Source organism: Pristis pectinata, chromosome 16 (genome assembly GCF_009764475.1).
Source record: "Pristis pectinata isolate sPriPec2 chromosome 16, sPriPec2.1.pri, whole genome shotgun sequence".
NCBI lineage: Eukaryota > Metazoa > Chordata > Chondrichthyes > Rhinopristiformes > Pristidae > Pristis > Pristis pectinata.
The window spans coordinates 40,033,157-40,060,308 of NC_067420.1; the positions used below are offsets into that span (position 1 = coordinate 40,033,157).

A 27,152-nucleotide genomic window follows, 5' to 3' on the forward strand; every position below is an offset into this window, starting at 1 on the left:
CAGGCCCTTCACCTCACTGAGTCCCTGCCCATTTACACCAATTCCATTTTATTCTCCCCACATTCCCATCAACTCCCCCCAGATTCTACCACTCGGGGCAATTTACAGTGGACAATTAACCTACCAACCTGCCCGTCTGTAGGATGTTGGAGGAAACCCATGTGGTCACAGGGAGGTCAGGATTCAAGCTTGGTAGCTGGAGCTTTGCGGCTTGAACACTGACCTTCATGTGACCAGTGTCTCACTCTGCCTCCCACTTGTGTGGCTGTATTTCACAACATCTGGGTCCTTAATTCACGGGGAGGATAATTGACTAACATCACTGCCTTCTCCCAGCCAACATCCCTGGTCATACCCGAGTCAGTCCATAAATCACACTGTTCTTACGCCCAACACCAGACTCCTGAAACATGCTCTATTCCAGTGCTGTCACAGGAGGAGATTCAAGGATCTGCTTAAAGCCATCTTGGGGAAATAAAATGCAACTCATGGGAACCTCTGGACCATGACCACTCAAGGTTGAGGAGGAGTATTCAGGATGGTATTGGTATTGGTTTATTATTGTCACTTGTACCGAGGTACAGTGAAAAACTTGTCTTGCATACCGATTGTACAGGTCAATTCATTACACAGTGCAGTTACATTGAGTTGGTACAAAGTGCATTGATGTAGTACAGGTAAAAACAGTAACAGTATTGAGAACCTCAGGTCCATGCATCAGGGGCACACAGAAGCCCTGCGTAACTGGCAGAAGGAGCGCACCACCTCACAAACTCCAGTGTCCCCCCACATCCCAAAGACTCGCGGGTTGGTAGGTTAATTGGTCGCTGTAAATGGTCTCCAGCGTAGGTGAGTGGTACAACCTGGGAGAGTTGTAGGGAACGTGGAGAGAATGAAATGGGATGAGTTTAAATGGGTGGTTGATAGTCGCTGAGAGTTGGTGGGCCAAAGGGCCTGCTTCTATGCTGTGTGACTCTATAAATATTTCTTAAAGGGGGTATCACATCTGCCAACCAATTGTGTCCAAACCACTTTGTTCTGTGCTAAACTGGTCAGCATAGGATAGGCATGACAAACTAGAGGGTCATTTATTGCTTGTTATCATTCAAGAATGGGATGTAGGTGTTAATTGGAAGGCAAGGATACATTGCCTGAACCTGCCTTTGAAGAAGCCTTCTTTGAACAACTGCAGACAGTGTGGTGAAGATACTCATATTCAAGCAGGGAGTTCCATAGTTCAGAATCATAAAAGGAAGGGCAATATGTCTCCAAGTCAGAATAATGTGCGACTTGAGGGGGAGCTTGTAGGTGGCACGTTCCCATGTACCTGCTGCCGGTCATTCTAGAGGGTAGAGGACACTGGTTTGGGAGGTGCTGCTCGATTCTGTACTGGGATACTAGTTATTGCATGCAATAAATCTAAAACTCACTTGGAACCTCCAATTTGGTAAATAATCAGAAAACTCTAGTGGGATATTTTAGATACATAATTAGCTCTTAATTGAATTTGACAGCTGATTTACATTCTAATTCCCTCTTATGGGGATTGGCCTAGGGAGAATGAATATATCATGGCCCTTGCACCTTATTGTCTGTCTGCACTGCACTTTCTCTGTAACTGCAGCACTATATTCTGCATTGTTTTCTGTTTACTACCTCGATGTACTTGCGTCTGGAATGATCTGTCTGAATGGCACGTAAACAAAAGCATCGGGCAGAAGATACAAAAGCCTGAAAGCACGTACCACCAGGTTCATTGACAGCTCCTACCTGCTGTTATAAGGCTATTGAATGGTCCCCTAGTACGATAAATTGGACTCTTGACCTCACAATCTACCTCGTTATGGCCTTGTACCTTATTGTCTGCCTGCACTGCACATTCTCCGTAACTGTAACACTTTATTCTGCATTCTATTACTGTTTTTTTTTCCTTATACCACCTCGATGTGCTGAAATTATCTGTATGGATGGCATGAAAAACACGGTTTTTCACTGTACCTCAGTACATGTGACAATAATAGACCAATTTACCAATTAGTACATGAACTGCATGCCTGATATTTGATCTTCAGAATTAAAATTCTGCAGAGATTCTCCCAGTCCTTCAGTGAAATGAGCAAAGCTGAGCATAATTGCATTTTTTTAAAACAATTTATCCATATGAATTTTCAGCATTGCACAATATTAGGGATTTGGAGGGAGGCAGACAATTTATCAACAGCAGTGCACCACAGCTTTGTATAATCACTTGTGCAAATATAGAGAATAAATATGTATAAATCTATAATAAAAAATCTTATCTGCTGTTCATTACATTTCACTTGCAAGAAACAAAACTGAGAAAAACAAATACCACATCCTCAGACCATTTGTTTCATTTTAAACGGCTTGTCCGATGGTCAATTTATTAACGAATTCTGATTGTTAACGATGGAAATATTTATTGCCAATCTGTGAGGGGGCAGTGAAGTTGACATCTGCCAGTGAAAAATTGTATCCTGCCGAATATGAGAACATCTAGCAAACTTCACCTCTAGACAATAACTGTTTTCTCTCCTTGCGAGCGCTATTCCCAGGGACCACTGTGTTTCGCGCAGCCTATGAATATCTCGTTTCTTGGGCACAGCAGCATAGTAACAATCCAAATACATGAGTTCAAATCCCACCGAGGCAGTTGGGGGTAATCAGTTAAATAAATACATTTTTCCTTTATCATGGCTTTGCCTCTTGCCATAGCTGAGAGAGCTCTCAACTTCTGTTATCTCAGCCAAAGCAAAGATTGTGTTCACCTTGCACACCACCAGCCTCTGCATTCAATGGGTCATCACCACCCTAACGAGATTCCACCACCAGCCTCTTCTTTCCCTCCCCGTTAACATTCCAAATGGAGCATTCCTTTGCAGCTCCCTGAACTGTTCTCACTTCCCCAGTTCTGGTGAAGGGTCTTTGACCTGAAACGTTAACTCTGTTCCTCTCTCCATAGATGCTGCCTGACCTGATGAACATTTGCAACATCTTCTGTCTTTATTGCAGAATCTACAGCTCTTTGATTTTCAGTTACAGTTAAATAAATAATGCCAGCATCAGGAATGGTGACCTTGAAACTACTGGATTCTTGTTCAAATAAATCTCTGCCTCACTAACATCCTATGGGGATGGAAATCTGCCTCCCCTTTACAAATGCTGTTCACTTTCAGGGCTCTAAAGGGGTAGACAGTAAACTCTGGGCAATACATGCTGTCTGAAGATGTAAAAGAACTTTTTTTTAGAGTATGCATTAGAGATTGATGTTGTTTTACACGCAAGTACTCAGCCATACTGTTCAATAATGTGCCCTATAGCACCTGCCCTTATTACATTGCAACAAAAGGTTTCTCTTACTTGCAGAAGGAATGTAAGCATTCTCGAAGAGTAACACCTTCACCGTGCTCCAACGTGACGTAACAAATTGGGCACTCAAACTCCTCACTCGCTGAGATCAGGTTTTGTTCATCCGTTTCCAACATCTGCCTGGTAATTCCGTTGTCGCCTCGAGCACTATTGACTGAGAAATAAAGATAACTGCCTTAGACGACAGAATTCAACTACCAAAACCTGGCCTGACCCCTGTGTGGATTCATGCCTCTGAAATCCAACCCCTTCAAACAATTACATTTTCAGATACCAAACATGGTCAGGAACAGTCACTGACTGGTGTCTAGATCATAGCCACAGTACGGCACAGGAACAAACCCTTTGGCCCATTAAGGCTGTACTGAACACGGATGCCAAATTAAACTAAGTCCCTTCTGCCTGCACATGATCCACATCCCTCCCTTCCCTGCATATTCATGTGTCTGTCTTAAAAGCCTCATAAATGCCTCTGTCATATCTGCCTCCACCACCACCCCTGGCAGCCTGTTCCAGGCACCCACCGCGCTCTGTGTAAAAAAACTTGCCCCGCACATCTCCTTTAAACCTCTCACCTAGAATGAGAAAAATACTGTGTAACCCATTTTACTGCAACCTTTGCAAATCTTACCTATGCTACTCACTTCCCATATTATATCTGGTCATTTTGTAAAATCAGTCTATTATCTAGATTTTACAGAACACAAACTAATTAATCGCCTAACTAAACTTATCCCTTCTGCCTACACAATGTCTATATCGTGCCCCCCACCCCCGCCATTCACTGCACATCATATGTCTATCTAAGAGCCTCTTAAGTGCCTGTCATATTTGCCTCCAACACCACCCCTGGCAGCACATTCCAAGTACCCACCACTCACTGTATAAAAAAATTCGCCCCTTTAAACTTTCCCCCCTCACCTTAAATACATGTCCTCTATGTATCTGATATTTCTACCCTGGGAAAAAAGATTCCCACTGTCTACCCCTATCTATGCCTCTCAAATTTTTTTATAAACTTCTATCAGGTCTCCCCTCAGCCTCTGATGCTCTAGAGAAAACAACCCAAGTTTGTCCAACCTCTACTTATAACTCATACCCTCTAATCCAGGCTGCATCCTGTTAAACCTCTTCTGCACCCTCTCCAAAGCCTCCACATCCTCCCTGCAATGTGGTGACCAGAACCGAACACAATACTCCAAGTGCAGCCTAACCAAAGTTTTATACAGCTGCCACATGACTTCCTGACTCTTACACTCAATGCCCCAAACACCCGCCTTCTTTATCACCATACCTACTTGCGTGGCCACTTTCAGGGAGCTAGGACTTGGACCCCAAGATCTCTCTGTACATGAAAACTGCTGCAATCTCTCAAGTTTTTACCTGCAGTAGATGAGACACTGGGTCTCTGATTTTTGTTCATGACAGAGGGTCAACATTTGGCTGTAGCAACGTTCAGGGATCCATGGACTTCATGAAGCAAGTGGTATTCCAAAGGCCATGCTCATCCCTAACAAGGTCAGGTTGACCTACCAGTTTTCGCTAATTGTAGTTTTTAAGTGTAAAGCATCTCTGAAGATTACTCTCGCAATCAATGTGCGACTTACATCTGGAGTGGGCAGTTCATGGAGTCAGGTATTTGTCAGATATGGAGGGTTTTCTTGGATGGTCAAGCTAAGAGGGACTGAATCGCCTTCCTCAACAAAACTAAACTTGTGTCAAATGCCATGGAAATCCAAAGTCAAGTGTAAAGAAAACTGGAGCAAAATTCAAATCGCTGGAGGAACTCAGCAGGTCAGGCAGCATCATAGAGGGAAATGGACAGCCGTTCAGATTACTTCCTCTCTTCCCTCCTCCATCTGCCTATCACCCCTTCACCTGGATCCTCCTATCACCTGCCAGCTCTTGCTCCGCCCGTCACCTCTTCATCCTGGCTATCTCTCCGCTATCTTTCAGTCCAGATGAAGTGTCTCGACCCGAATGTCGACTGTCCATTTCCCTCCACAGATGCTGCCTGGCCCGCTGAGTTCCTCCAGCTGTTTGTGCTCCAAATTCTAGCATCTGCATTGTGTCTTTATAAAGAAAGGTGCTTCACAATGAGAGAGGTACCATCACATCCATCTTAGTATTAGGAATAAATTAGGAAATAGGAAAGGAAGGACAGGATAAACGAGGTGATTTGTTTGTTTGGTTGCTTTATGTGGTTGTGAACACATGGAGCTTCCTAACAATCACACTGTGCATTGTTGTACATGGGGTAAATGTTCACGTACGTAGTGGGTAAGTTACTCGAGTAAAGGTTTGGAAACATGAGTTCAAATCTCAACAGAGCAGCCGGGCAATTTAAAATTAACTAACTAAATCTGGAACAAAATGCCAGCATCAGTTGAGGTTACCAGATGTTGTATAGACCATTTGGTTCATCTCAGTCCTTTCCAGGAAGAACTCTCTGTGACCATAGATGGTTAGCAATGTGATTGGTACCTAAATAGCACAGAGAGTCACTCAGTCCCGGGACAAAGAGTGATGGGCAGACCAGCCAGCAACAGCCACAGCCTGTGTAAAATAAAAATTTAAGAATTCAAACAACAACACGAAAAGCCAAATGGAACGGTAGTTGTCAAAAAACCCTACTTGTTCATATTGTTTAAGAGCTGCTTCTTCGTCTTTTATCCTCTGCAGTTCCTCTTGGTCAGGTTTGTAGGTGTTGGGTACCTGGTAGTCATCTGGTCTGGCAGTGCCACACATCTCACATCCTGGACGAGTTGGTTTATTGATATATGTGCATCCTGGACACTCCCAGCCCACCTAACAGGAAGGAAACAGATACACATTTCTTCTGGTGGTTCTGCTTTCCCTGTGGTTAGGGCAAACATTTTTAGTGGGGCTCTGTAATATCAAGCCGTACATTAATGTCTTAATCCTCACATTAATGCCACACTCCAGAGAGTGCACAATATCTAGGTATGCACATGGGTACAGCTCTCCCCACCATTGAGGACATCCACAAGTGGCGAGGTCTCAGGAAGGCGACATCCATCATCAGGGATCCCACCATCCGGGCCGTGCCCTCTTCTCGATGCTGCCATCGAGCAGGAGGTACAGGATGTCTGAAGACCTGTAGGTTAATTGGCCGCTGTAACTTGTCCCTAATATAAATTGGTAAGTTGATTTATCATTGTCACACATACCAAGGTACAGTGAAAAACTTTGCTTTGCATGCCGTCCATACAGATCAATTCATTACACAGTACATCGAGGTAGAAGGCAAAGCAATAACAGAATGCAGAAAAAAGTGTTACAGTTACAGAGAAAGTGTAGTGCAGGTAGACAATAAGGTGCAAAGCCATGAAGAGGTAGATTGTGAGGTCAAGTGTTCTTCTGATTGTACAAGGAGACCGTTCAATAGTCTTATAACAGTGGGATAGAAGCTGTCCTTGAGCCTGGTGGTACGTGCTTTCAGGCTTTTGTATCTTCTTCCCTAGGGGAGAGGGGTGAAAAGAGAATGTCCAGGGTAGGTGGGGTCTTTAATTATGTTGGCTGCTTTACCGAGGCAGCGAGAAGTGTAGACAGAGTCCATAGAGGGGAGCCTGGATTCTGTGATGTGCTGAGCTGCGTCGACAGCTCTCTGCGTAAGTCACTGGTAGAATCTGGGGGAGTTGATGACCAATGTGGGGAGCATGGTATATCAGGAGGATGAGGGTAGTCAGAGAAAAAGTGGGTCCCCTTAGGGACCAAAGGGGTAATCTATGTATTGAGCCAGGGAATGTGGGCGCAGTCCTAAATGAATCCTCCTCATCTGTATTCACTGACGAGAAGGGCATGGAGGACAGCAAGTTCAAGGAAGGGTAAGTAGATAATCGTCAGCAGGTCTGTATTAAGAAGGAGGTGGTGTTTAAATGTTATGGGAACCGTAAGGGTTGATAAATCCTCAGGGCCTGATGAAATCTATCCTCAGATGCTACAGGAGCAAGGGAGCATATTGCTACAGGAGCAAGGGAGCATATTGCTGGGGTCTGGTGCTATCTGATGGGGATTACTGCATCTTCATTACGCACAGGTGAGGTGCCAGGTCCGAAGGGATAGGACTTAAGTACATTTGGAAACCCAGGGGCTGATCAGGGGTAGTCAATGTAGCTCTACTGGGTGGAAATCCTGCCTCACAAATTTGTTCTTGAGTTTTTTTTTTGAGGAGATAACTAAGAAAATTGATGAAAGCAGGGTGGTAGGCGTGGTCTATATGGACTTTAGGAAGGTCTTTGACAAAGTCCTGCACGGTTGGCTGGTCCAGAAGGTCAAGGCACATGGGATCCTAGATGAGCCAGCTAATCGGGCCCAAGTTTGGCTTGGTGATAGGAGGCAGAGGGTGGTGGGGGAGGGATGCTTTTCTGATTGGAGGTCTATGACCAGTGGTTTACTGCAGGATTTAGTGCTGGGACCCTTGTTGCTTGTGATATATATTAACAACTTGGATGTGAATGTTGGAGGTATGATTAGTAAGTCTGCAGATGACATGGAAGTTTGTGGTGTTATGAATGCACAAAGATCTGGACCCACCTGTGGCTCTGCTTCTGCCAAAATCTGTGCTTCACTTAACTGTGTTTGGGTGCCACGGGGTTCCAACACCGCGAGAAATTCTCCATTACTTGGTCTTGGTTCATCTGTTCCCAGAGGAAAAAAATTGATGACTTTAGTATTCCAAAATCATTCTGCAGTCAAATCCATGAACCATTTATAAATCCAAGATTTTTTGTTTAATTTAAAAGCAGAGACTCCCCTTCGTACAGTATGACACAGGACACAGTAGTCTCGGGAGTAAGTTACTAAACTAGCAATCCAGGAATGGATGAGCTAAGATATCTTTATTAGTCACATGTACATCAAAACACACAGTGAAATGCATCTTTATGCGCAGAGTGTTCTGGGGGCAGCCCGCAAGTGTCACCACACTTCCGGCGCCAACATAGCATGCCCACAACTTCCTAACCTGTACGTCTTTGGAACGTAGTAGAAAACTAGAGCACCCGGAGGAAACCCACACGGACTCGGGGAGAACGTACAAACTCATTACAGACATCAGACGGAATTGAACCTGGGTCGCTGGCGCTGTAATAGCATTGCACTAACTGCTACACTACCGCGCCTGCCGTGACTACCGTAACTTGGGCTAATGATCTGGAGACTGGAGTTCAAGTTCCAGGGAACTTAAATTGTTAATTTTGATATACAAAGTCAATATTCGCATTAGTGACCATGAAAACTGGACTGTTTTAAAAGATCACCAGGGACAGAAACCTGTCCGCTACAGCCACTCCAGGCTTCATGTGATTCGACAGCTGCCAGCCTTCACCACCCTCTGAAATGGCCAACAAGCCATTCAGTTTAAGAACCACGAGGGGTAAGCAACAGATGCTGACCTTGCCAGCGAAGACCTCTTACAAAACAGAATTATCTACATATCAAGGGCACCATTGCTACTGTAAGTTTCTGTACATTATCTTCCTTTGAACCACAGGTCAAAAGCCTCCAAAAATAATAAAAAAACAAAGAATTGTACGATACTGAAACAGGCCCTTTCAGCCCATCTCAACACCTAGCTATGCTAATCCCATTTGCCCGCATTAAACTGTATCCCTCTATGCCTTTTCTATCCAAGTGCCTTTTAAATGTTTTAACTGTATCTGCCTCTACCATCTGCTCTGGCAGCTTGTTCCAGATTACCACCAACCTCCATGTGAAAAACCTACTGCTCATATCCCCTTTAAATCTCTCCCCTCTCACCTCAAGCCCATGCTCTCTTGTTCCCTGCCCTGGGAGAAAGATTCTATCTATGCCCCTCATCATTTTGTAAAGATAAGATACAAGATATTTATTTATTAGTCAAACGTACATCAAAACACACAGAGGAATACATCTTTTTGCGTTGCTAAGAACGTGCTGGGGGCAGCCCTCGAGTGTCGCCACTCTTCCGGCACCAATATAACATGCCCATAGCTCCTAACCTGTACGTCTTTGGAATGTGGGAGGAAACCCACGTAGACACGGGGAGAATGTACAAACTCCCTACAGACAGCAGCGGAAATGGAACTAAGGTCATCACCCAGCCTCTGATGTTCCAGTGAGAATAAACCCAGCCTATCCAATCCCTCCTTATAACTACATCCCTCCATTCCAGGCAGCAGGCACAGTAGTGTAGCGGTTAGCATAACGCTATTACAGTGCCAGTGACCCGGGTTCAATTCCGGCCGCTGTCTGTAAGGAGTTTGTACGTTCTCCCCGTGTCTGCGTGGTTTTCCTTCGGATACTCTGGTTTCCTCCCACATTCCAAAGACACGGGTTAGAAAGATACGGTTCCAAGATATGGGTTAGGAAGTTGTGGCATGCTATATATAACACCTCTGGGCTGCCCCCAGAACACTCTACGCAAAAGATGCATTTCACTGTGTGTTTCGATGTACATGTGACTAATAAAGATATCTTATCTTACAACAGCCTGGTGAGCCTCTTTTGCACTCTCTCTATTGCTACCACATCCTTCCTGTGGTGTGGTGACCAGAACTGTACACAATACTCCAAGTGCGGTCTAACCAAGGTTTTGTATAGCTGCAACATGACTCATCATTATTAGAGGACAAATTGACCTGAAAGTCCACAGGAAAAGGAGATCTACCACAGGTTGCAAAACTTCAGGTCTTGCCAGACGATTTATACGCAAAATTATATACGAGCTAAAGGGTACAGGACAATGTCCAACCCGTGTGGCACACCATGAGATGTCCTGCTACAGATGAATACTAAATAAGGGCAAGACTGTCTTTCAGATGAGTCATGGCAAAGCACAAGAAGAATGGGGAGATGAATGAAGGACAGAGAATCAAATTTGGGTCTACTTAAAATGACAAATCTGCTCTGCACTGTTCAGGTCTCCATCTGAGAAAAAGGATTTGGAAGTTCTGCAAAAATAAAAAAATGCCAAGAGTAAATAGATTACACATAACTAAGATATAAAATTAGCAAAAAGAGAGTGGAACATTTAAAAAGCTGAAAATTGACCTGACAGATAATTTTAAGGACATCAAAGGATGGATGGAGCAGCTCATTGGGCACCTAGGAAAGACTTGTGCTGGCGTCTTAAATACAAGATCACTAATGAATTCAGGAGAGATTAATTAAAAAAATTATTAGCTACAAAATCAAAGCAGTATGCAAACTAATTGCTCAGGCTAGTTTTCAGCGAGGACAAGCCCAATCCATGTCCACACATACACAGAAAAATGGGCTCGATGCCATGTTCCCACTGAATGGCAGAGCAGGGTCAAGAGGCTGAACTGTGTGTCTCACACATTCACAGAGCCGGCACAGGTCAAATACTCACACACACACACTGAGCTGGCAGAGGTCAGATACACACACACACACACACACACACACACAGAGCTGGCACAGATCAGATACACACACACACACACACAGAACTAGCACAGATCAGATACACACAGACACAGACACACACACACTGAGCTGGCAGAGGTCAGATACACACACACACACACACACAGAGCTGGCACAGATCAGATACACACACACACTCACAGAACTGGCACAGATCAGATACACACACACACAGACACACAGAGCTGGCACAGATCAGATACACACACACACACTCACAGAGCTGGCACAGATCAGATATACACACACAAACACATAAGAGCTGGCACAGGTCAGACACACAGCTGGCACAGGTCACACACACACAGCTGGCACAGGTCAGTCACACATACACACAGGTGGTACAGGTCAGTCACACATACACACAGCTGGTACAGGTCAGTCACACATACACACAAAATCTGATTACTGGTGACATCAGATGTGGGGCACTTTCTCCCAATACCTCAATAGACATTTTGACATTGTTTAAAATTAGTAGTCAGAAATGACTCAGAATTAAATTAAGCTTTTGATATAATTGTTGGCAACAGTAAACTGTGCTCTGTAAATTATACAAATGATATAGCCAGGAAGTTATGTTACAGCTTTATAAAACCCTGGTTAGGCCACATCTAGAGTACTGCTTTCAGCTCTGGTCACCTCATTATAGGAAGGATGTGGAGGCTTTGGAGAGGGTGCAGAGGAGGTTCACCAGGATGCTGCCTGGTTTCGAGGACATGTGCTATGAGGAGAGGTTGGACAAACTTAGGCTGTTTTCTCTAGAGTGGCAGAGGTTGAGGGGAAATTTGATAGAAATTTATAAAATTATGTGAGACATAGATAGAGCAGACAGCCAGTATCTTTTTCCCAGGATTGAGATGTCTAGTACTAGAGGGTCTGCATTTAAGGTGACAGGGGAAAAAGTACAAAGGAGATGTGTGAGGCATGTTTACTTTTAAACACACAGAGAGTGGTGGGTGCCTGGGATGCACTTCCAAGGGTGATGGTAGAGGCAGATTGCATAGGGGCGTTTAAGAGACTCTTAGATAGGCACATGAATATGCAGAGCAGGGAGAGATATAGTCAACGTGTGGGGAAGAGGGATTAGATTAATTAGGAGTCATTGGTTTAATTAGTTCGGCACAACATTGTAGGCCTAAGGGCCTGTCTGTACTGTTCTATGATATGTTTGCTGACTAACTTCCATTAGAACAAAATTATTCAGACTCGAGAAATCTCTATTTACTATAATTGGCATCTGAATTGACAGAAATTAAAGACATTTCATTGAGATCCATTAGCTCAGACTGGCTTTGAGGCATCACATTTCATTCCCCCTTCTCTTATTCCCATAAAGACTAGAAAGAGAGGAAGAGGTGTTGCTTATTCGGCTGTTAGAGCCGAATCTTAATTCCATCTCACTGCTTTGGTTTTGTGTCTGTAGATACCCTTGTCTAACATAATTTATCTATTTCAGTTTTAAACCTTCGGTGTGGGGCTCCCATTGCACAGCGGTTATTACCATCTCAGTAACAATGAGCTACCAGATATCACAAAAACCCATCAGTTTCACTGACGTTCTTCAGGAAAGGAAATCTGCCAACCTTACCTGATCTGGCCAGACTCACCAGTGTGGTTGCCTCTTAATTCCCTTCTGAAATGGCCTCACGATTCATTCAGTCCAAGGGGCAAATAGGGGTGGGCAATAACTGCTAGTGATGTTCACACCCTATGAAGGTATAAGGAAGGATAATTCCCCACCCACAGTCTCAACAGTATTTTGGTGGGGGGGGGGGGGCGGTGTAGAGGTGCTTTCTGAGACCCATTACTCACCTTCAACCATCTGAGTTGCTTCTGCTAGAAGCTGCACCTGTTCATTCCGTGTGGCGTTGGCCTGCTTCGCTGTCAACAGGTACATGTAGGCTGTGTCCCCGTCCTTTCTGATGCCGTGAAAGAAGAGCGTTTCATGGTCCTTGGCCAGCCGCTGTGCAATGATCCACTGTTGCAGCTTAGGATGGAAACTGTAGTCCTTATGCATCTTTATGGACAACAGAAAGAGGAAACTGTCAAAGAGTCAAACAGGCCCCAGCCCTTGTCAGGGACCCATCAACACTAACCCCATTTACTAGAACTTGGTTCATAGCCTTCTCTGCCTTGGTGATTCAAGATACTTTTTGTTTTATGTGCCGTCTTAAGCTAGTCTAGGTACTTCGGTTTTCCTTGGAGTGAAGGAGGCTGAGGGGTGACCTTAAGGAGGTTTCTAAAAATATGAGAAGCATAGATAAAGTGATTGATCACAGTCTTTTTCCCAGGGTAGGGGAGTCTAAAGCTAGAGGGCATAGATTTAAGGTGAGAGGGGAAAGGGACCCAAGGAGCAAGTTCTTCCACACAGAGGGTGGTGGGTGTGTGGAACAAGCTATCAGAGGAAGTGGTAGAGGTTAGTACAATTACGACATTCAAAAGGCATGGATACATGGATTGGAAAGGTTTAGAAGGATATGGGACAAACACAAGCAAATGGGATTAACAATAGGCAGTTTGGTCAGCATGGATGGGTGGGGCCAAAGGGCCTGTTTCCATGCTGTATATGACTCTAACGTTGCAATAGTACCTGCCTCCACCACCCCTCAGACAGCGTATTCCAGACTGTAGCACCCTCCAAGTGAAAAAAATTCCTCCTAAAACTCTTACCCTTGTCTATGCCCTCTGGTTTGAGACACCTCTGCTCTGGGAAAAAGTTTCCTGTTATTTACCCCACAAGACTAAGAAATTCGGTTTGTCCCCTTTGACACTCACCAACTTTTATCGATGCACCATAGAAAGCATCCTATCTGGATGCATCATGGCTTGTTACAGCAACTGCTCTGCCCAGGACTGCAAGAAATTGCAGAGAGTTGCGGACACAGCCCAGCGCATCACGGACACCAGCCTCCCCTCCTTGGACTCTGGCTTTACCTCGTTGTCTTGGTGAAGCAGCCAGCATAATCAAAGACCCCACCCACCCGAGTCATTCTCTCTTCTCTCCTCTTCCATCAGGTAGAAGATACAGGAGCCTGAGGGCACGGTACCACCAGATTTAAGGACAGCTTCTACCCCACTGTGATAAGACTATTGAACGGTTCCCTCATACGATGAGATGGACTCTGACCTCACCATCTACCTTGTTGTGACCTTGCACCTTATTGCACTGCACTTTCTCTGTAGCTGTGACACTTTACTCTGTACTGTTACTGTTTTTACCTGTACTACCTCAATGCACTCTGTACTACCCCAATGTAACTGCACTGTGTAATGAATTGATCTGTACGATCGGTATGCAAGACAAGTTTTTCACTGTACCTCGGTACAAGTGACAATGATAAACCAATACCAATATCCCCTCACCCCCTCAGACACCTCCACTCCAGTCCCTTAACTGAAAATCTCCATCCCAGGCAACACCGTGGGGAATTCCCTCTGCACCCTCCGAGTGTAAACACATCCTTCCCGTAACGCGGTGCCCAGAACTGCACACGGTTCTCCAGCTGCAGCCTAACCAATGTTTTATAAAGTTGGACCTTTGCCTCCCTGCTCATATATTCTCTGCCCTGGCTAATGAAGGCGAGTACCCCATTTGCCTTCTTCACCAGCTTATCTACCTGCGCTGCTACTTTCGGGAATCCTTGGACTTGCCCCTGTTCCTCAACAGTCTCTAGGGCCCGACCATTCACTGTGGATATCCTAGCTTTATTAGTCCTTCCAAAGTGCATCACCTAAGAAACAAGTTGATATTCAGTTTTCTATACCCTCTGTGCCTGTAATACCATCAGGTGCCTGTAATACCATCAGGTTCCTGTAAAGTTGCTGCAAGCAAGTATTCCCATTGTACCTCTACCTACCTCACTGTACCTGTGCACGTGACAATAAACTCAATTTGACCCCCTCTCAGACCTGCATTTTACAGTGAATGAAGTACTCTTCAAGTTGTGGTCATTGTGACTGCCAATTTATGCACAGTAAGGTCCCACAAATGAATTAGTGAGTATCTACTTTTACGTTAAATAATCCAATGAACAGGTTCAACAAATAATAGGCTAAATACTGCTACTCCTGTAATATCAACCACTACCTATTCACACCTTCAACATACAATCTTCCTACCAGCACTGTGTCATCGGTTCAACATATTATGGAAACCATCCTCCCCTCCAATGGACTGTCTATACTTCTCGCTGCCTCTGTAAAGCAACCAGCATAATCAAATACCCCATCCACCCTGGACATTCTCTCGTCTCCCCTCTCCCATCAGGCAGAAGATACAAAAGCCTGAAAGCATGTACCACCAGGCTCAAGGACCGCTTCTATCCCGCTGTTATAAGACAACCTACCTCATTATGACCTTGCACCTTATTGTCTACCCGCACTGCACCTTCTCTGTGGCTGTTACACTTTATTCTGTATTCTGTTATTATTTTATCTTGTGCTAACTCAATGCACTGTATAATGAATTGGTCTGTATGAACGGTATGCAAGACAAATTTTTCACTGTACCTCGGTACGTGTGACAATAATAAACCAATTCCAATTCCAGTGTCAGACCTGGACCTCAACATGTAGGAACAACCATACCTCACAGCCTCAGCAACCCAGCTTCAACCTTGACCTTTGTTGCTGTCTATGTGGAGTTTTCACTTTCTCCTTGTGACCCCATGGGCTCCCCCCCCCCGCCCCAGGTGTTCTAGTTCCCTCCCACATCCCAAAGACGAGTTGGTAGGTTAATTGGCCACTGTAAATTGTCACTAGTATGTAGGCAAGTGATAGAATCTGAGGGGAGTTAATGGGAATGTAGGGAGAGTAAAATTGGGATTAGTGCAGGATAAGTGTACGTGAATAATCAACAGTCAGTGCAGATTCAGTGGGCCGAAGGCCTGTTTCTGTGCTGCAAGATTCTACGATAGGTGACAACTAAAATGAGGTGCCGGGGAAAATGCTGCAAGTGAGGAGAGGCTGTATAAGAAACAACTTCACTAGATAAACAACAGGAGTCTGACCAATCCTACGCCAACTCAACAGACATCAAATAAAATAGAAAAATCAAAAAAGCAAGCTTGAAATCTGAAGTAAAACAGAAAATGTCAGAAGCACTCAGCAGGTCAGGCAGCATCTGTACAGAGAAACAGCATTTCAGGGTGAAGATCCTTTGTCAGAACTAGTCGCGCTGAGGGTCTTTGAACTGAAACTTCAGCTGTTTCTCCTTCCACGGATATTGACCTGCTGCGTGTTTCCAGCATTTTCTGTCTTTTTTCCCCCCCAAGGGTGAAATAATTTGGGGACCTGATGAGGGAGAATATCCTCCCACAGTGCACAAGGGAACAAGGTTGCTGATGCAGAGAATGGCAGGACAACGTCAGAGCAACAATAAAGTCAGATGGTCTCCCCTGCAAGAGGCCATTGAAGCAGCCAAGGTCACGGTCATAACGCACTGTGAGATACAAATGTGATGCATTTACCTCGGCCTACTGAGACAGATTCTTGCACTGAAGTCCTGAGATCAGTACGAAACTGAACTTTTAACCAAGAGAAGATTTGAATACAATGGACTCCAGCCCATTCCATATTTTTGACTATAGTTACCCCAGGGTCACTCGAGCTGCTGGATTATTGGCAAGTCCTCTGCTGGTTTATAACTTCCACCAGATGTGACTGTGTAACCTAAGCCAATAGTACGATTAAAAAATATGGAAAATCCACACACTAAAAATATAACCAGCTGCCAATAATTTCTGTCCACTATCTTTAACATCATAAGGTATATTTTGCAAAGAAAAATGTATTGTATATTAGCGTAATAAAATGTAATCCTCTACACTGGTTGGTTACTGAACAGAAGTCAGCTTGCATTTCTACTTCTTTCTAACACAGGTTTTGCTCAACGTTTCAACATAGTGACGTTCAGGAAGGGTGGTGTTTGAACTCCCACTCAGCTCGACTGCAGTGTGGACACAGTCAGGGATTGACTCCATGCCAACATGTTTCCACTGTTCTACTTCAGATCTAAAGTCTGTGCCAGAAATTATTCCGAGTTAGCTGGCACCTCGGTAAACCCAGATCATTAACCGCTCATCCTCCCAATGCCAGGATATTGAGAGACACACAGTTCAGTACTGGGAGTGCCACACGTTGGAGGGGGCGGTACTGAGGGAGCGCCGCACTGTGGGAGGGGCGGTACTGAGGGAGTGCTGCACTGCACTGCACTGCGGGAGGGGCAATACTGAGAGAGTGCTGCACTGTTGGAGGGGCGATACTGAGGGAGCGCTGCACTGCCAGGGGACAGCATTGAGGAAGCATCGCACTGTTGGGGGGCAATACTGAGGGTGTGGTGCCCGGTAGGAGGTGCAAGGAGTGCCACACTGTTGGAGGAACAGTCCTGACAAACACTGCACTGATATGACCAGTTGGGAAGGAACTGCTCACTGTCAAGCTGTGGTACTGTAGAAGTGCTGCACTGGCCAACAGTGTGGCACTCCCGCAGCACTGTAACGCCATGGGGCAGTACTGCACGAGTGCTGAGGTGTTAAAGGTGCAGGGGTGGGTACAAGTAGTGGGCAGTACAGAGACAGAACGGTCTGTCAGGAATGCTTTTTTTGTTTGAATAAAAACAAACAAGTCAAAGGCTAATGGAACACCCAGAGTAGTTTCTGTGTCCACCCTTTCAGCTCCACGCTCCAACAGTGTGTTGCTTCTCCCTTACAGGTGGGGCTTCAACCTGTAACTTCCTGGTTTAGGGGAGCAGGATCACTGAGGCAATCCCAGTGCCAATGCATCTTTTTGAGCAGAATAAGCTTCAGTAACCTGGTTGGGTAATTGTATTTAACGAGACATTAATGGGTATTAGAGTCGTAGAGAGATACAACACAGAAACAGGCCCTTCAGCTCAAAGTCCACACCAACCATCAACCACCCATTCACACTCATCCTACATTATTCCCATTTATTTTATCCTCCCCCCATTCTTATCAATTCCCTTCAAATTCTTGCCCTCACCTACACACTATGAACAATTTACACCAGCCAATCAACCTATCAACCCACATGCCTTGCACGTGGGAGGGACAATAAGCTGCAGAGAGTAGTGGACTCAGCCCAATACATCACGGGCACATCCCTCCCCACCATCGGTAGTATCTACAGGAGGCGCTGCCTCAAGAAGGCAACATCCACCATCTTCTCGCAGCTACCATCGGGCAGGAGCGTACAGAAGCCCTGAAGTCCCACACCACCAGGTTCCAGAACAGTTACCTTCCTTCAACCATTTGGTTCTTGAACTAACCAGCACAACCCTAATCACTACAGTTTAGCAACACTATGACCACTTTGCACTAAAATGGACTTTGTTTTTTTTGTTCTAATTGTGTTTTTTTTCTTGTAAAGATTGTGTATAATTTATGTTCTTCTTGTGAATGCTGCTTATCTGATGCTATCTGCCTGTGATGCTGTTGCAAGTAAGTTTTCATTGCACCTGTGCACACATGTACTTGTGCATGTGACAATAAACTCGACTTTGACTTTGGGATGTGGGAGAAACCAGAAGAAATCCATGTGGTCACAAGGAGAAAGTGCAAACTCCACACAGACAGCACCCGAGGTCAGGATCGAACCTGGGTTTCTGGCTCTGTGAGGCAGGGGCTCTATTAACTGCGCACTCTGTCACCCATTAGATTTTGCTTTCTTCAGATTGTTGGGTTTGCTCTCCTTCCTATACATCATCACAATTTGTCCATCATTCTGCATGTAACCTTCCTGATTATGTATTGTACTTCACGGTGACAAGCTTCTCACCTTACCTTTGTCTTCAGTGTTGCAATAGTTGTGTAAGGAAACACTTTCATTGTGATGGTTATACCACTTGTCCGCGAGTCTTCAACGCCAACTCTTAACCTACAATGCAAGTGGTGTGAATTCACTACCTCAGGAAGGTAGACAGCATTATTTTTTTGGCATGACTGTTGTGCTGTGTTTAAACAATAGCAGTGCAGGCAGCAGTACAGAGGAGGGACTGACAGTAGGTGAGGTGTGATCAGGAATTATGGTGCATTTCTCGATCCAAGAACCGAATCTTGTGTCTGAGCCGAGTTTGTCTGCAGAGTATTTATTGATAAAATGACTATTGACTAAAGCTGGGTTCACAAAAGCCAACAAACAAAGTCAATTTACTCAAAATGAGTTTAAAACCAGAGGTAACAGAAAGTACACCAATTTGTCCCAATAAAACCAATGCAATTTTTCCAGGAAAATACAGTGAGTGGACAATGGGTTATGTGCATAAAATCAATCTCAGTCACTTATAGCAGTGAAGGCAACAAACTTGATTGGTAGGAGAATAACCTAATGATCTCCTCTCTGGCTGATGATAGCATTGTCATTTATTTGCAGGCTTATCTATGTAGTTATTTCACCAAGCATCAGGGGAAGTGTGTACATTTGATCTAGATAACGGTTTCTAGAAAGCATCTGCTTAAGAGTTTGGTTCCAGAATCAACACTCCCAAGGTTCATCAGTTCAGCCAAGTGAACAGAGGGCAGGTCGGAGTTCGGATGCTGTTGTGTTAGGGACTCAACCAACAGCATGTTTCACCACACACCCAGCCTGTGCTCCTCAAAACAGTGGCAGATGTATTGGGATAAAATTGGCACTGAGTGGAACTGCACTGGGTGTAAGATCAAGTGGAAAACACTGAATAAGATGGAACACACGCAAATGGACTAGAAGGCTTATATTTATATTTGATCTCTAAGGTGTGTAGTATATAAATCCAGATATGCTCTGTTTAAGGTTAAGGCCTACAGTTGAGACTGAATGCTATTAGTTTGACATTCAATCTAATCCATCTTGCATTTGACTTGGAAACATTTGCAAGGAAACTGGCCCCAGTGTTACAAGGAGAGTCAGTGTTGGCCCAAAGTGGAACTCCAGATTACAGCCACACCTTTTTAAAAGTATGGATCAGTGTTAATTAACTCCTGCTGTTTCACAGTCTGAATAACTCAATAATTTCTTCTGGAGAAGACTCAATAAGCTGATTTAACTCATGTTGCCAAGCACGTTTCATCACAAGGTCCATCTACTTCTACCAGGAAATGCGACCTGCCTTTGCTTTCAACACGACCTCACCGTGCCATATCTTTGAACACCACCCCCCCCTGCCCCCCCACAACTGACCAATAATCTATTTGCTGCTTCCCACTCTATACCCTGGGGTGGGGGGTGGGGGAAGAGCTTAAGATCCCAAGCCAGAAATGTCCTTGTTGACACACAGACTCTGTGGGGCGGGAACATTAAGTGCCAGGCAATGCTTGATGACAGAACTTGTGCAAAATTCTGCCCTGTATACAAGGGGCCATGGAAATGCCAGAGCAGATTCTAAGACCTGTTGCAGTATTAGCTAAGGAGCTGCATACTTCCTGGGGTGTTGCAGAGTCTCAGGATGTTGATCTTTCTCCAGGGAGTTGCTTTCCATAACAATTTTTTAATCATTACTAACCACCATCACCACAGCTGCCCATATTCTTAGCACTAACTTCCATCTGACCTTCTATCAGCCAGTGTTCTGCCTTTTGTTCCAGATTTCACCACCTGTGGTTTCTTTGATCTTCACCATCATTTGCCAACCTCTCCCACCGATGGTCTCCCTGGTCTCATCCTCCGCCCTGACTCACCTCCTCTGCCATTTCCAGATTAGCAGGAGAACACGGAGTAACTTCTACCACACAGTTGCACAGGAGGGCCTTCATTGGGTTGTGCTAAGAGTTGCCATAGTTTGACATCTTTGCTCTTCTACACCACACTAGATCCAGTTCATCAGTGAACGTTTAAGGTGGTGAACGGAATATCAATTAAGCAGACTGCTTTGCTCTGGATGGTATCCCATCACATTCCTGGCTAGTGCCTTGCAGATGATGGAAAGGCTTCGGGGAGTCGGGAGATGCATCATAGCCTTACACCTGCTGTTGTAGTAGCTGTTCAACTGCAATTGCCAGAGTCAAGATAATGGGATATTTGTCAATGGCAAAACTGTTTTATGTTCAGGGCAGAGGAAGGGTCTCAACCCGAAATGTCAACTGCCCATTTCCCTCCACAGATGCTGCCTGACCCACTGAGTTCCTCCAGCAAGTTATGTGCTGCCGAAGGTTAAACAAACCTTGTTGGAGATGGAGATCTGTGAGTGAATATTACTTGCCCCATGCGTCTTCGTCACATTAACGAAAATCACTTCTAAAGTATGGTTTCATTAAAAGGTACTACCACCCTCCCCCTCTGACAACGAACTTACCTGATCTCCTGTTGATGGTACGCAGAGTCCTTGAGTTGGACGTTGACGGGCACACGTTGCTCAGCCAGGATCCCAGCACACTCAATTGCAGTTTCCTTGTCTCCCTGTTCAACCGCTCTGCTCAGCTCCTTAGCAACAGTTTCTGCTAGAGGATTAATACAGGACTCCTTACTGATCAGACAGAGTAGGGCGGAGTCAGGGAAAAAGCAACAGATTTATATCATCCCACCTTCTTGCCTTGACATTCTTTTTATCGTTCAATGATTTGCACTGGAACTTATGACGGGTCTTTCTTTCAGTTATTGTATACTTTTGCACAACGCAGTGACAACCAGGAAATCATGGCATATTTCCCACTCCACTCTGGGACTTGGGGAACCTGCAGGTGGTGGCATTCCCCTGCACCTGCTCCCTAGCCTTCATGGTGGTGATCACAGCTTTAGGAGACGCTGTCAAAGAAACCTTGGCTGCAGTGCATGTTCTAGACTATGGCCGTGCTATGGGTGAATGAAGTGATTGTTTAAAGATGCTGATTGTGGTGTCAATTAGGCAGGCTGCTTTGTCCTGGATGCCGTCAAACTCTTTGAGTGGTGTTGGACGAATGCAGCTCCACTGGAAGGAAATGTTAAACCATGTGTCCATCTGCCCTGCAAGGTGGATGAAAGAGATCCCTTGGTGCCATTTTGAGGAAGAGTAGGGGAGTTCTTCCTGTTGTCCTGAATAATATTTATAAATCAATCAACATCACCAAAAGCAGATTATCAGGTCAATGTGATGTTGTCAATAGTGAGAATAAGCTATGTGTAAATTCTTGACGTGCTTTCCACAAAAGACGCTGCCCTTTGGAGTACTTTGTTGCCCCTTTGGACATCCTGAGGTTGCAATAGGCACTACAGAAATGCAGGACTGTTTTTAATGCCAGCATTTGCTCCAGGTGTGAGGGACCTATTATCTGCACTACACATCTCCTTCCAGAGATGGAAGGAGGTGGTGCCAATTGCCTGGTACATCTCTGGAAACTTTCATTAGTGCAGAAGTGTTGCGTTGTCTCTCAGCGTTATCCATTGGAGAACTCGAGAGAAACCTCCTTACACAGAATGTTTCAGGAGCCAAACTGTCTGCCAAACGGGCTATGAGGCAGCAGCACAGATGTATTACAGGGAGTGCTAGATAAATACGGAGAAAAGAATGGTTGAAACAAATTGGTTGAGATGAAGACGGCTGAGAGGAGGCTCATGTGGAGCTTAAGCACAATGCAGACCAACTGGGTTGAATGATCTGTTTCCACACTGTAAATTCTAGGCCACATCACCACCAACAAAGGGTGTGGGTTGCAGGAAACTCACCTCTATCTATCAGGTCCATGCTCAGATTCCTTTTGGTGATCCAGCTGGACTTCTCCATCCTTTGAGACCAACTACTGCAGGCAAGTGTCTAGGGATCAATGGGAAAGAAACATATCATAATTAAAAAGAGAAAGACTGAGATCTCTGCTGACAGAGATGTAAATGTACCTTCAAAGATTATAGGAGTGCTTCATTAGTCGTGCTCGTGATCAGGCATTAAACTAAGTCTACTCAGGTGGAATTTAAAGATCAAAAGGGTACCCACAGCCAATAACATCAAACAAGTTAACAGTTCTGTATGAGATGTTGCACTGTATAAAACAGCAATGTTGCTTATGTACAATAGTCACTGCTAATTCACCCTCTGCAGAGCACTTTAACACATTAGAGAGGGAGTGAGCAAGTTCTATATGTGCAAGACTCCCTTTGCTTAACAGCTGATTAAAGAGAGTGATAATCACACTTACAAATCACCGCCTGGTACGGAGGCTCCAATGCACAGGATTGCAAGAGGCTGCAGAGGGTTGTAGACTCAACCAACTCCATCATGGGCACAACCCTCCCCACCATCAAGGATATCTTGACGAGGTGGTGCCTCAAGAAGGCAGCATCCATCACTAAGGACCCTCACCATCCAGGACATGCCCTCTTCTCGTTACTACCATCGGGGAGGAGGTACAGGAGCCTGAAGACCCACACTCAATGATTCAGAAACAGCTTCTTCCCCTCCACCATCAGATTTCTGACAGTCCATAAACACTACCTCGTTATTCCTTTTTTTGTTACACTAATTAGTTTTGTAATTTATAGTAATTTTATGTCTTTGCACTGTACTGCAGCCATAAAACAACAAATTTCACGTCATACACGTCAGTGATAATACACCTGATTCTGAATCTAACAATTGCTGTTACAAACTGATTAACTCAAGGTGCCTCCTACTCCAGAACCTTCAGGAGCTGAGCTCCTGCACTCTCAAACCTCTTGCTACCTCTCACTATGCTCAGAAGTCAATACTTTGTCCCCTTCTCTCCCTTTGCCTGATGCATTCCCTACTGGGTACGTCAAGGTCAGTGCAAAGTCCTAACTGCTGCTTCAGCTGAGATGTACTCTCTTGCAACAGATAAACACTTCAGGCAAACATCATAGTCTGTAGTGTTCTTACACACAGAACCTTCAGGGAGACTCATAAGGTGGTCTCCAAAGACCATGAAGTGGTCATATCTACAAGTCCTGACTAACAATTGTACAATACAGGCTTCGTGGGTTGAAGGGCCTGTTCCTGTGCTGTACTGATCTATGTTCGAATACAAAGCAATGTATTCGATTTTATACGGTATAGTTAGAATGATACGAATTAAACTTTGATGGACTTTTACCCCAAATGTGACTTGTATCCCTAGTCTTTACTTTATTTGTTTTCAGAATGTGGAGGTCACTGACATGATGAGAATTTATTGTCCATCCCCAATGACCTCCTGAATTGGATCCCTCACTAGGTCCTTTTATATACGACTTAAGGTTCAAATCACATTCATCTGTCTGCAGTTGTATTCAGGCCTAACTGGGTAAGGATGGTAAATTTCCTTCCCGGGAAGACACTAGTGAACCATTTTTGTTTAAAACAACATTCCAGTAGTTTACCAATCGCCATTACTGTTACAAACTTATTAACAAGGTTTATTTAATTATCTAGTGAGGCATCCAATTCAGGGGGTACTTGGCATCACAGGTGGACAGGGTGGTGAAGAAGCTGTTTGGCACACTGGCCTTCATCAGTCAGAGAACCGAGATAAGAGTTGGGATGTTATGTTAAATTGGTTTATTCTTGTCACACGTACCGAGGTACAATGAAAATCTTTGTTTTGCATGCCATCCATACAAATTATTTCATTACAACAGTGCATTGAGGTGGTACAAGGGAAAATAATAGCAGAATGCAGATTAAAGTGTTACAGAGAAAGTGCACTGCAGGCAGATAATAAGGTGCAAGGCCATAACAAGGTGGATTGTGAGGTCAAGAGTCCATCTTATTGTACTGGGGGTCCATTCAATAGTCTTATAACAGTGGAATAGAAGCTGTCCTTGAGCCCGATGGTATGCATTTTGAGGCTTTTGTATCTTCTGCTTGATAGGAGGGGGAGATGTTATATTTGTACAAGATGTTGGCGAGGCCACACTTGGAGTTTTGTGTACAGTTTTGGCCATCCTGTTCTAAGGACGTCATTAAGCTGGAAAGAGTGCAAAGAAGATTTACGAGAATGCTGCCAGATCTCGAGGGCCTGAGTTATAGGGAGAAATTGGGCAGGCTAGGATTTTATTCCTTGGAGTGTAGGAGACCTTATACGAGGTGTATAAAATCATGAGGGGCATAGATAGGGTGAATGTACACAGTCTTTTTCCCAGGGAAAGGGAACCAAAACCCAGAGAGCATAGGTTTAAGTTGAGAGGGGAAAGATTTAAGAGGGACCAGAGGGGCAACTTGTTCACGCAGAGGGTGGTGTGTATATGGAACAAGCTGCCAGAGAAAGTGGTTGAGGCAGGTACAATAACGACATTTAAAAGACATTTTGACAAGTACATAGACAGGAAATATTTAAAGGGATATGGGCCAAACGTGGGCAAATGGGACTAGCCTAGGTGGGGATCTTGGTTGGCATGGATGAGTTGGGCTGAAGGGCCTGTTCTGTGCTGACGCTATGATTCTACCTGAATCTAAATTTCCCACCTGTGGTGATGGAATTTGAACTTGGGATCAATAGCTTAACCAACTTGCTACGATAACATCTGTTATACCTGACTGAGGAAGTGACTGAGCAGTTTAAAATGTGAAAAGAATTTGATAATGTGGAAACTGATGGGAAAGTCTAGAACATAGGAACATTATCTTAAAGTCTTAAATGAGGTGGGGGGGGGGGGAAAGGGGAAAAAAAATCACACGAAGGGTAGCAGAAACCAAGAAATCACCATCAAAACCCTGTGGAGGCTGGGTCATAACGAGAGCCTTCAATATCAATAAGATTTTTTTTAAAAAAACAAGGATATCAAGTGATATGGAACAAAAGAACTGGAAGCAGGTGAATGCAGCTGTGACCTAATTGAATGATGGAACAGGTCTGAGCAGTTGAAAAGTCTCCCATTGTTTCACTAAACGCCTGGATTGTTCTTCCTAACTCAATGATGCGGTTCCATAACTTCACTGCGGGTTCCAAACTGTTAATGGAAACAGAAAATGCCTAATTCCACTGCCTCCACAACTTAAAACCAATTTTTCTCACTCTTCCAGTTCTGATGAAGAGTCTTTAACCTGCAACGTTAACATCGTTTCTCTCCATAGATGCTGTCCGACCTGCTGAGTGCCTCCAGCACTTTGTTTTATTTCAGACTTCCAACACCTGCAGGTTTTAATGTCTAATGATGTTATAGGATGATAGTGGAGCCCACAAATACATTTTGAATTGAATCAGAAACATAGTCTATGAGTTCACAAATGATAAAACACTTCAATAGGAACACAGATATCAATGTTGGAACTAAGGAAATAATGGCATTTATTTGAAAGGTACACAAAATTGAGCCTTTAAGCTGGCTCAACTTCTTTCTAATAACAAGATAATTATGAACAAAATTTGCACCTGTCCAAGGAAGTTTATGAGACTGCACCAAATTAACAAAGGTCAAAATCTGAAGAATAGTTGGCTATCATCGCACTTGCATCTCCTGGCTCTTTCAAAACAACAGACCCTATTCTTTTTTTCTTTTTGTCCTCCCACCACCCAAAATCAAATCAAACAGGTTTCACAAACACAAAATTTATCCCCTGGAAAGTTACCGAAGAGAGAAGTGCATGCCTCACCTGATTGCTGATGAACTTATCTCAGGAATTGGGGAGTGCTGTTCATGTCAAAACGGCAGGAGCAATTTTTCACTGCTCAAAAGAAAAAGTGAAACAAACTTTGTTCCAGGAAGCAAGAGGTTGTTTTTTTCCAAAGGATGAGGCCCTGCTTTAGTAGGCCACACAGATGCCTAATTAAAAGAAAGTGATTTGGAATTGGGTGGTTTGACAGATGTGACAATGACTCGGCTGGAATTGTTCAATCCCCATGTTTAGTTTGTAATGTTAAGTTTTAGAATATTAGCTAATCGATACTGAAGTTAATATCACAGGATGAGGTGTAACACTAGTTTTAAGCTTGTTTGCTTTTACTCCTCAGTAATCTCAATAAGACATCAATGAAACTTTGACACGTATAGAGTCATACAGCACGAATACAGGCCCTTCGGCCCAACAAGTCCATGCCAACCACAGTGCCCGCCCAGCTAGTCCCAATTTCCTGTGTTTGGCTCATGCCCCTCTAAGCCCTGCCCCTCCACGTACCTATCCAAGTGCTTCTTAAATGATGTTATGTGTAGGTGTATGTGGAGGGGCACATCACAGCCTCCATAGATACTGCCCGCCCTGCTGAATATTCCCAAAATTTTGTGCTTTCCAGATTTCCAGTAACTGCAGTTTTTTTTTCGCTTTTCAATTATTGGAGCCTAATCTTGTATCAATTCCTTCTTGATCAATAAGCATACCTAAGGTTTGTTACAAGAGAAATCAACTTTTATTAAAGAAAGAGACAAGACACAGGAGACAGAAACCCTGCCTTTTTTTGTTGAGTGTCCCACCC

At 44.3% G+C, this 27,152-nt stretch overlaps 1 protein-coding gene across 1 annotated transcript in view; it reads right to left on the reverse strand.

Annotated features, from left to right (window-relative positions):
* Positions 1–26,452, reverse strand: part of LOC127578776 (ranBP-type and C3HC4-type zinc finger-containing protein 1-like) — a 35,448-nt gene extending 8,996 nt beyond the window's left edge. Inside the window, exons 1-8 of the mRNA XM_052031219.1 lie at positions 26,336–26,452; positions 22,480–22,567; positions 21,134–21,278; positions 18,648–18,741; positions 12,658–12,862; positions 7,948–8,051; positions 6,020–6,198; positions 3,382–3,537 (exon numbers count right to left, since the gene is read on the reverse strand). Coding sequence (XP_051887179.1) covers positions 3,382–3,537; positions 6,020–6,198; positions 7,948–8,051; positions 12,658–12,862; positions 18,648–18,741; positions 21,134–21,278; positions 22,480–22,537 — 941 coding nt within the window. The 5' untranslated portion in view covers positions 22,538–22,567; positions 26,336–26,452. The remainder of the gene's footprint in view (positions 1–3,381; positions 3,538–6,019; positions 6,199–7,947; positions 8,052–12,657; positions 12,863–18,647; positions 18,742–21,133; positions 21,279–22,479; positions 22,568–26,335) is intronic.
* Between the last annotated feature and the right edge of the window lie 700 nt (positions 26,453–27,152).